Raw genomic sequence first — 11,472 nt, forward strand, 5'->3', positions numbered from 1 at the left:
TAGTTTTAGCCTTTTAGTCATTTGTTGTAAAAACAGTTTTCGAAAGTATGACAGACTCAGCCTGACAGGTAATTCTTTTGTGATCACCACAACAAATTTATTTTTTCTTCTGAATTTTATTTTCCAGTTTTTCAGTTTATTTTCTATGCCATTATGAGGTGTAATTTATTTTTTTACTATAAAGTATAACAAAAACAAAGACATGATCATAGTTTTAATGAGGAACAGCTTAAATATTTACACAATTGTGTTTAAAGCCATTTTAATGAACACAAATAAGTATTCTCAAAGGAATATAAACACAGATTTCCTTGCATTTGCAGATTTTTTATGCACATCACATCCTGATTCTGTCTGGTATATTTACTGTCACATGTGTAGTGTTCTTAGCTTTAACAGCTGTCCTCTCTGGGTAGTTGAGACCAGCTCCTAGCTTTTGTTAATTGAGTCTAATTGAAAAACATGAAGGGAGAATAAAGCCAGCAGGCTTTTAGGACATAAAAGACTTCAGCCGCCTCTCAATAGTATTTATTCTCAACCTCTTCCACTCTGATTTAAGTGTGAGAGGACAATAGTGCCCTGACAGTGATATGTATGCACGTGTAAGTGTGTGTGTGAGTGATCGTGCACGTGTGTGTCTGTGATCTGTCGTTTGATTTACTGCGTCTACCTTCACAAGGACCAGCCTCTTATCAGATCAAAGCTTCAAGCAGCGGCCTATGAAAGAAATTGTGCATGTGTTGGTGCATTGGCTCCGTGAAGGACGGAGGTGTAGGTGAGACGGGAGTGTTTTTGTTGCTTTTAACCCAGGACAATGGCACTGTAACAGAGAGAGCAAGTGAGTACTCTTTGAACTAATGAAGAGGTAACCTATTAGCACTCTTCACAAAGATGTCCAACTTCCTCTGCTATGGACTTTTCCATTTTTCATTGTGCAGTGAAACAAATATAGTTTTTTTTTGTTTCATGCTTTTTACTTCTCATTTCAGCCTAAAACCTCTACAGTCATTAACAAAAAGTTAGATTAAGAAAAGTGAAACACAAAACTGTCAGATAACAGCTGTAAATCTTTTTTGATGAGCTTGAGAAGAAAAGTTAAAATAAAATATTTTATCGTCCCTATTATATAATTACAAAAAATCTTGTAAAAAATACTAACATTTATCATTTTTTTGTAAATTTTAGGTTCACTGGGTGAAAAGACAGCACTGTCATTATAGAGAGAAGCGGATTCCCCCAATGAGACAAAACCATGAAGGTAAGATTAGCCAAAAACATACAGTATTTTACCATGAAAACTTAACAATAACTTAGGATCAAGATTTGGCTCATTTCTAAAGATTTTGTTTTATTTATCCAGAGAAACAAACAAACAAACAAACAAAAATTAAAAACACATCAATAGATTTCATCATTTAACAGTCATCAAAAATACATACTGGAAAGACAAAAATCTACACAAACCCCCTAAAAACAAATCCAGAGATGTGTCTTATAAGATGGACCAATATCCAAACTCACTCTGATTCATGCAGTGTTTTTTTTTATTTACTTACTAATTGGATGCACCAATACAATTCCAGTAGGGGTCCTGATTCTGCGTGTGTATTTTAATTTGTACTTGAAAAAGAGTTTTGACACCACAGCATTTCATACAACTTCACATTGATCAGTTTATACAACACTGGCTTTGACTGAAACTGTAGCTTTTCTACTGCGGTTCAGCTGATGGGGTACACAACAATGACACTCATCACTCATTTCCTTTTAAACTGAAGGTCTGAATTCAGGTCTCAGACTGGAGGTTTAAAAGAAATGGAGATGGACCTGTCCAGGGTGTACCCCACCCCTCGCACAGTCACTGCTGGATTTGGGCACCAGTGACCTCTGTGACCCGGAAAGGAAGAAGCGGGTATAGATAAAGGATGGATGGATGGATGGATGGATGGATGGATGGACACATGTCAAACTTTTCACTTAACTGAATCTAACTGTAAAGAAACGATTATATATATATATATATATATATATGGTAAATGGCTTGAACACATATAGTGCTTTTATAAATATTTTTACTTATATACTAGATAAGAATTTGTGGCTGCATATGCTTATGAGTTTGATTCCTGCTGTTTTTGGACTTTCTCCATGTAAATAAACAGTTTCTCCAGGCATGCTGGTTTTATCCTACAGTCTAATGGGAAGTTAAATGGCAACTTTAAACTGACACGATGTGTAAGCATGAACGGTTGGTGGTTTTTATGTGTGGTCCTGCCTCTCACCCAGTGACAGCTGAAGATAGACACCAGCTCCCAATGACCCTGAACAGAAAGAGTTTATAGAGAATGTCTGGATTATTACTATTTTCTGTATAGCACTCTGAGATTACCTTTGTTGTGACTGATGCTGACTCCATTCAGACATGTCTAAATAAGTTGTTATAATATGGATGTTTGTCTGGAAGTGTCAGCTGCGTCTGCAGAGAAATAAACTATCTCACGTCCTGCTGCGGTACTCTGTCTTTTTGTGTGTAACCGTCCTCACAGTGTCGCTCAGCCTCTGCTCTGACAGAACAGAGAGGCAGGAAGATGAAACAAGAAGACGCTTGAAGTCACGTGTTCATTCTCATGATGTTAAGAAAACCTCTGACCAATGTGAACCCTCTGACGTTTCCAGGCTTAATATTCAAGCAAGCATTTATTACATAATTAGTAAAATCACACTTTGGCAGGTTGTCAAGACAAAGTGAAAAATTTGGCATTTTGTTTTCATCTTGAATTAGGAAGGGTAAACAGGCTTTTCTTTGGGTCAAACCATGGCAGTTAAACATTATGAATCTGTGAGATGTATGTTTATTTGTTTCTGTTTTTGTAGATTTTGGCCTACAGGTTCCCTTTTTATTTGTTTTAATTTTAACCAAAACTTTGTTCTTGACTTTATCTTTTTAAATGATTCACAATCATCAATTACATAGAGCCTATAAATGTGCTTTAATATATGAATTAAAGTAACATTTGTTTCACAAGCATGTARTTATGTGTCACAATGTGTTGATGTTTTTGTAGAGCATGTTTACATCTGCTTATGCAAAAATAAAATCTCACATTATAAATTATTGTTCAAGCTAGAAGTATATTTAAATATTAGGGGTGCAACAATACATGTATCTGTATCAAATAGTTCAATACAGTGCTCAAGGTTTAATACGCACTTGTATCTAGCAATACAGATTTTTAAAATTTATTTTAACAACTTGTCTTCTGAAGATGCTCTGTGTTGAAGTCTCAGTGGATCTGTGATCAACTACTCCACCTAGGCTGCACTGTTGAGCTCAGATCCACTGGGTGTCATTGTGCTCTGTACAAAGACAATAAAGGCATCATCAATAAATCAATCAGTTCAATTTCATAATGGTACTTTTGAGGATAAACAAATGTTCATAATTAATTAACTTAAATTACAAGTATATATATATATATATATATAGTGGAGGTGCACTGATTTGTACCAGCACTATATAGACACTTGTCATGGGTACATTGATGTACATGATAAATGTTAAATGCATTAGTTACAGTTGATCACTGCTCCCACTTAAAAGAGGATTCTCCTTTTATTTAACTGAATTTTACTAATGGACACAACAGAAAAGAAGCAGAGGATGATGCTCTGTAAAACACTCATGAATGTCTGGTTCACACAGAAGCTTAAAGATCCGCCTGTTTGTTTCAAATAAGTTGTGTTGAAGCGTTTCCTGTTCATGGTCCGTGGCAGCAGAAGGGAGTGACATGATGTGCCTGGATGGCAATCACTTATGTCATATATTGCATGCTTTAAAACCTCTGAAGCAACTGATTTGTATAGATATTTCATATTTCTGATATCAAGCTTCTTTTTCCACATTATCTATTTTCATCAAAGCTCAATGTGACTGTTTGACATTATGTTTTATTTTGTACCATTGGTTTGATTTTCTGTATCTCTCTGTTCTCCAAGTTTGATCCTGTTCATGCAAGTTTCACTGTCATTCCAGCATTTGTTTTATTAAAAACAGTTTTATTTTATTTTTCAATCTTCTTGAATTAAGTCTGCATTCCTGCACCTGCATTTGGGAAACATTTGGTATTTGCTTTCTTTCTTGTGCTGAACCTTGCCTATGGCATACTGGTATCCTTCTAATGTATAAAGAACGCTTTTAACACTTTAGTATTTTATAGTTTCCACTGTATAAAATTGGATTAAACTGTATCACAATTACCCTGGTAAAAACCTGACCCTTGTTCTTCTCTTTTTTTCATATAGAGGGTCTGGGCTCTCGGCTATTGCTCGAGGCGTGGACTCTGTTGAAGTTTAAAACCATGTTCCTGATGAACTTTTTGGAATTTGTGTGACGATTAGAATGGACAGCAATATTTCCATACTTTATCTCTCAAGCATATAATCACATTTTTTTAATACTGGCTATAAATTTGTTCACAATTCTTCTTGCTGTTTTCTTAGAAACTCATCACAGTGTCATCGAAATAAATTTTGTTCGTTTGGATTTGTCGTGTTCTTTTTTTTTTTCTCTCTTTTTTTAGAGAGACCTTTATTGTCATCGTACAGAGCACAATGAAATTACAGTTCAGAACACCCATTCAGAAGAAGACAGAACATTACAAACATAGGAGAACAGGTGCCCTGGGTCATGCAGCCACAGACCCTGCACAGAGCAAAGATCATCTTCATTAAGACATCATCAAGAGGAGGCACAACCCTTTTAGTGTGTTTTACTGGAAACCCATCCAGTTTTGTTTTGCTATATTACTGTATTTTTGAATCAGACTCTTATTTAAACACAAAGTGTTTATGTGTGTTTAATGAATTGTTTGATTTGAGTTGTTTCAGGAATAAATAACTAAAATGCACACATTAAATTATGGAACCAAGTGCAATTTATCTATCATGCATGATCAACAGTGTTGCAAGTTGTGTTTGGCAGAGAGGGAGGAAAAAAAGAGAGAGAGAGAGAGAGAGAGAGAGACGGTGAGAGGAACATGAAGTGTAGGAGAGAGAGGTTCAGGCCTTTATGAGCTGAAGGCATTTCCACAAACAGCGAGCCAAGCTGTGCTGCAGAAATGAGATGCTAATTAGATGCTAATGATATGGTAATCTGCCCCCCGGTATTCTTTCACAGTGCTGAGGAGGGGGATCGAAGAGGCCTTTCACTATTGGTTGGAGACTAGGGATGTCCTGAAGTCAGAGTTCAAGACAAGAAAAGGGAAACTTCATGCACACATACACACATGATGAATCTGTGTGCTTGCAGGTTCCCAGAGGACTACAGCTGACAGCCCATCTGAGCAGAGGAGGAGTGACCAGTCCCTCACCTTCAATGACCCACTCTGGCCCATGCAGTGGGAATTGGTGGGTGTAATTGTGTGTGTGTTGTGTGCATGTGTGTGTGTCGTCATTGGTCTTATCTGGAAGTCTCTCCTCTTTTTTTGTCCTCATGTTCAAGGATGTTCATCTGACAGGCAGGAGTCAGACATGCCTTCATGTGTGACTGGAGAGGGAGACAGAAGATAGAGAGATAAGGGGATGGTGGAGAAGAAGAGAAGAGGTGAAAGGGAGCTGTCCATGTTGAACTGAGACAGATGTCTGGGACTGATGAGGCTTAGAGTAACACTGACACACAACGGGCTGAAACAACGAGACACAGTCATGTTAAAACCGATGTGTGTTTCTGAGGACCTGCACAAGTAGTGCAGTACGTTTTATTGTGACTAAGTTAATTTTTGTAACCTAAAAGCATCATCTAATTCAAAACCTTTCATTTGCTCCACATTTTCCTTTATTACAATAAGACAGTGAAGTAGAACTCATAAAAAGGGRCATAAAAAATCCACAATTTTAGCTGTTAAATACATTTTGTTGTTTACTTGTAGTCTCTAGGAGGCAGAAAAGTTGAATTTAGTCTCTCCTTGAAATGCAAAGATATCTATTTCTGTTTGGGTCATATTTTTCACCCTGTTCAGTTTTCTCTATTTCCTATGACATTTTCTGAGCTATTACGTCAAATTATTTGTGACGGAACTGCCAAATAAGGTCTGGACCTATTAATTACAATTAGGTGGTCTTCATTCTCCTCTGGTTCTGCTTCAGACTCTGGCTTCAACATGTAAGGCTGGATGGACAAGTCGTCCCTTGTTGACATCTCTTAATAAATATGCTATCAAATATTCACAACCCCCTCTATCAAACTAGAATGAAACATGCTGGAAGCTGGAGGGGAGTGGAGTGTGAAACGCCTTGTTTGGCTTTAAAGAGACAGCCTCAAAACAAGTTGATCTGAGACACAGCTCAGAAAAGGGGCAGGCTCGAGGAGTTACAGTAAGGAGGAATTCAGACCAAAACATTGTGGTTCCACTTTATATACACTCCAAATTTATGAATTAAATGTGACAAAAAAGATTTTAAAAACATGATATGTCTCCTTTAATTGTCCTATGGTAACATTTTGACTACTCAAAATGAAGAATTATTTTTACTTGACGTGTTAATTTTGGTCTGTGCTTTGGCCAGTATCTAATAAAAAACTACGGTAGCACATCACCATAACTGAGGTCAAATTGAAATTTGTCATTTCTAGACCCATTTTAGCTTAAATTCTGAATCTACATTAAGATTTCTCCTATTTTTCCTATAAATAGCTGCTTTCTCCCCAAGCATTTACAGGGACACCTCAGATAATCCCAATTTCTTGTGCTTTTAATTATACAGTATTTTTATTGTATTTGCTCTATAATTTGACCACTGTATCTATTTACCTTGATAGGATTTAAATCATTCTCTCCTTCATTTGATTATTTTATTGCCAAGGGTTCTACATGACCCAGCCAATCGACACAGTGGATGCCCGTGATTGACGCATGAGGGCGTAATCTGACAGAGTGAGGGGGAGGAAAGGCGGGCCCACAGACTCACCAAGGCAACCGGCAACAGATTGACTGACACCTCAGCTCTTGGGGCAAGATGGAGGGGTGAGAGTCAGGACGGGGGCGGAGGGCGGTACAGACAGGGAGAGGGAGTGAGGGGAGATGATGGAGAAATATGAGGCGGAGGTGAAAGAAACAACTCTCAAAGGTTTATCATGTGTGTGTGATCCGTTGCGAACAGTCACCTCACAATTTAGACTTTTTATTGACTCGATTATTTCTCAAAGCAGAGCGTGATGCATGTGGTACTGCATGAAGTATGAAACATAACCGATTATGTCACTTTAATCATATAGGCTGATTACATAAACAAGAGAATAGAACCTAATTTTCAATCACTCAGTAATCAAGAGGAATGGAAAGCATTTTTAAAGCTATGGGCCTTTCTCTCTCTCTGTCCGTCCCCTCACTTCCCCCTCCTTATTTCACTCTGTTGTGTTTAATCAGCCTCTGGTGGACGGAGATATTGATTGAGGGTCAGTAATCTGCTCGGGGTTGGTAGCCTGCCAGATGAATGTGTGTGTACACTGGTCAGGCGTGTATGTTTGGTAAAATCTTGTGTGGATGAGATGGACAAGTAGTGTACAACGGAAGGCGAGTTTAACTGACAGTCCATCGGACGAGGATGAGCTCAGCTCCTCTGTGTCAGGTCCGACAGAGCTGCTCAAGTCCATATAGCACTTATTATTACTTTTTAAAGCTTTAAATCATGTTATAATCCCTAATCAAAAACACACCCAGTRTTGCTTTGACTCATTCATGCATGTTTGAGAAATCCTTGAATCTCCTGTGGTAGCCATGTGGAGCTGCTGAAACACTTGCTGGTACAAAGCCCCGCCTATATACACAAAGCTCCTCCCAGCAGCTCAGTCTGCGGCTGAGCTACTGCCCTATAGAGCAACCCCTCCCTCGCACATATTMAGCACTAGCAGCAGCAACAATTAGCAAACACCTGGTTAAACTACACATCTGTTGAGCTTGAAATACTAACTACAAAACATAGCTTCATAATGATCTATACTTATAGTTTTGAAAGAAAGTATAGTTATTCGTGTTCRTTTCCAGAATGTGTGCTAAACCAAATGGAGAATGTGCAAATGCATGAAGAGAATTACTAAGGAGGAAACCATACAAAACCGAAGAGCACTCTTTGCTGACCTGTTTTATTCGAGTGACYAAGAGATCAGGCCGAGAACCAGGAAGTCCATCTAGATTTATCAAAGAGCTTCACGGCATGGCTCCGCCTATTTGATTACATCATCAGTGGGGTGTCCCTGTCATTCGGTCAAAGCCGTGCTCCTCAGGCATTAAAAACCTACTCTAATGATTTAAAAGCTAAAATATGTGTTGGATTTGTTAACAGGCATGTATCTATTAATATAAAAATCATCAAGTAAATCAAAAGTCACATTTAACTGTCATTACAGTTCTATCATAAAACAAACTATACCATGTGTAGTGTAATTAAAATCAGTATGTAACATAACCCCAATAATTTCTTCAGTTTCTTAGCCAAAAGTAGCTTAACATTGATGTTAATGTATGAGAGGATGACTGGGAGATATTACCAAGCTGAAATGTATTTTATGAACCTCTGTACTCACTTCAGTTCTTCAGAAAATTTACTTACTTGGTCCGACGTGAGTTCAGTCAAGTAAGTTTCAGCTGTATCCTGAGTTGCCATTTTCCAAATTCGATATTATCTAATGTTGCTTCTTTTTTTACAACAAAATACAACGCTTCTTCGAAAGCTTGTAAACAACATGAAGCATTGTTGTGAAGACATGTTGAAGTGGGATTGTCAGCAACAGTAGGAGGTTTTGAAAGAGACGGGCTGATTTCAAGTGGTTTAGATGCTATGGGAAGTTACATTTATTTTGATATACAAAGCATTTTCATGACATCTGAAGGTAGCATAGATACCTGATTGTGGTAAAGGTTTGAACTATGTGCCTGGAAAAAACGTGATACCTCCACAGTAAATGTGGTTTCATTTTGTTGCTAAGGTGCAGCCTTAAAGACTCATTGGYGAGTAGTTGGATTAACATGTTTTTTCATGTGTGCCTCTTGCACTGATAGTCTGTTTGTGCTTGTTGTATTTTTGTTTTGGAAAGGTTGCACACCATGTTTGTGCACGTTGGTTCGGAGTATTAGTGTATGAAGTGAATCTGCCTCTCTGTGAGCTGATCTCCGCTTTTATGAAGGTGTGTGCTGTGTGTGTATATGTACGTTTGTGTTTGAATGTGTCTTTCCCAGGGCCAGTCCCAGTGTTTCTGTTTACATTGGTCTGCTAGATGCCTCCATTCATCTGCTTCATACACACACACACTACAAAGCTTTGTGGCTCCCCAGTAGCTGTGCACAAACAAATGTACACACATACACAACCCAACAAACAGACATTTTTTTCATTGTTTTTTTTCCCTTTTTCTTTCTCTTTTAATTATAATATGAGTAATAGCCTTTTGAAACACTCATTTTGAATCTCCAGCTGTGTGTGGGGAGTGTGTGAGAGAAGAGGAGTTTGGGGAACTCGTTGACATTTCTGTTTAGACCATTTGTGCGCAGCCTTTTTGCTCTGCCTCTAAGTGTATATTTTAGTGTGATCACTAAAATTTATGGGAGCAGTTGTGAATTTTTTTTTCATCTCACCATGGTGGTGCTGTTTCTGGACTGCAACATGCAGACTTACGTGTGCATGTACAGTGCCTATAAAAAGTATTGACCCCCTTGGATATTTTGTGTTTTTATTGCTGTCCTAAATAAATCACGGCAAGTGGAGAGTGGCTTTGACCAACAAATAATAATAATAATAATAATAATAAAAATCTTCTTCAGTGTCAAAGTAAAATCAAATATCTACAAAGTAATACAAATGAAATAAAAATGTGTTATGAAAACAATTACATAAATATTCATCCCCTTTAAAATGAGCGTCCTAATTGAACTCGGAGAAAAGATTATTGAAAAGTACAAGTCTGGAGACAGTAAAAAGGGATTTCCAAGGCTCTAAATGTCTGCAGGAGTTCCCTTAAATCCATGATGAAGAAATAGAAGACGTATAGAACGTGTAAATCTACCAAAAGCAGTGTATCCTCACAAAATGACATTGTAATACGAATGTTGGAAAACTCATATCCTATCTAAACTAGGGTTTCTAGACAAACTTTAGTTGAGATTTAATGAGTTTCCTTCAACAGTGGCTTTCTCTTTGGCCTGACCTGAAACTACCATTTATCCGTCCGTTCGATCTCAGTCTTTGGGGTTTGATTTTGGTTGAAGTTGGAAACAGTTTCTTGTTGGTACATTTTTCTGTTTTTGAACGGCTTCAGTGTGACAGCACCTTTACATCCTTCAAGGGTAAGATCCAGATTTCCTCCATTGATCATCGAGACTAGTGGGCAGTATAGTTAAACAGCAGGTGACTAATACAGTCACAGTCTAGCCCACTCCAGTGCAATAATCCTTTTCAAATAGTTAAAATAACAATGTATATTTTTATATGTGTCTAGTTTGCACAGGGAGAGTACAACTCCAGTGGATTTGACCTGAATGTGATGCCAGTTTGGAAGAACAACATTACCGGCCGAGGCGTGGTGGTCAGCATCATTGATGATGGTGAGTCGGTTTTTATGAAGCATTTTGTGCACGTCTGGAAAATCAACTGGAACACCCCCCAAAGTTGGAATTCTGACTCAGACAGACAGAGATTCCAATAGGGCTGCCTTGTGCATGAAAAGTTCTAATAGCTTGCAGCTTGATGTCAGATCAATGTTTTATGAAAGGCAGCATTAATGCAACACATATTAATGCAAACAAAGACATCATAATGAGGAGTTTCTGACAGTTGACATATGCTATTATATTATATTGTACCACAGACACCCATCTGTTTTACATAAAATAATGTTCTGTATCCTGAATTCAACTCTGACCTACAGTTAAAAGGTTGAAGCATTTCTCTGCGTCCCCTCCCCCACTTAAGTTGCCCCGCCTCTCTTTACTACGGGCGCCGTCATCTTCGTTTCAGTCATGCCACAATGAAAATTCATTTCTCTCTGATTGCTGGGAAATCTGGCAACAAGGGAAATGAGAGAGCAGCATCTTATGGGCTCATTCATCAAGAACTAATTGAACCCTCACTAGTCTCGAGTGTTGATAGAGCTGGAGTTGTTGGAGCGCTCTTTTTTTAAAATGTGTGGGTGTTAAGGTGTTCATAGGCCACTTTCTTTTGGCAGTTAAGATCCTCTGATTCTGCCTTGTGTGTTCAAAAATTACATTTTGTGTTAAAAACAAATGAACTGTGTGTGTGTGTGTGTTTGTGTTTTGCGCGTGTGCTAAGTTTTTGTGCGAACGTGACAGCCGTTAACTTCGGCATCTGAATTTGATGAAAGATTCTGCCGTGAACAGAAGGCCTTCACTTTGTGTTGCATCCCTCTGCATACCAACTTTCCTATTTAGTGTGCGTGTGCATGTGTGTGCGAAGGGAATGGGG

The 11,472-nt window shown here is 38.1% G+C and overlaps 1 protein-coding gene across 1 annotated transcript in view; it reads left to right on the forward strand.

Annotated features, from left to right (window-relative positions):
* Positions 1 to 11,472, forward strand: part of LOC106528261 (furin-like protease kpc-1) — a 288,666-nt gene that overhangs the window by 52,394 nt on the left and 224,800 nt on the right. Inside the window, exons 4-6 of the mRNA XM_014023386.1 lie at positions 1,186 to 1,258; positions 5,309 to 5,406; positions 10,490 to 10,595. Of these exons, the coding sequence (XP_013878840.1) occupies positions 1,186 to 1,258; positions 5,309 to 5,406; positions 10,490 to 10,595 (277 nt within the window). The remainder of the gene's footprint in view (positions 1 to 1,185; positions 1,259 to 5,308; positions 5,407 to 10,489; positions 10,596 to 11,472) is intronic.

Source organism: Austrofundulus limnaeus, unplaced genomic scaffold, assembly GCF_001266775.1.
Source record: "Austrofundulus limnaeus strain Quisiro unplaced genomic scaffold, Austrofundulus_limnaeus-1.0 Scaffold366, whole genome shotgun sequence".
NCBI lineage: Eukaryota > Metazoa > Chordata > Actinopteri > Cyprinodontiformes > Rivulidae > Austrofundulus > Austrofundulus limnaeus.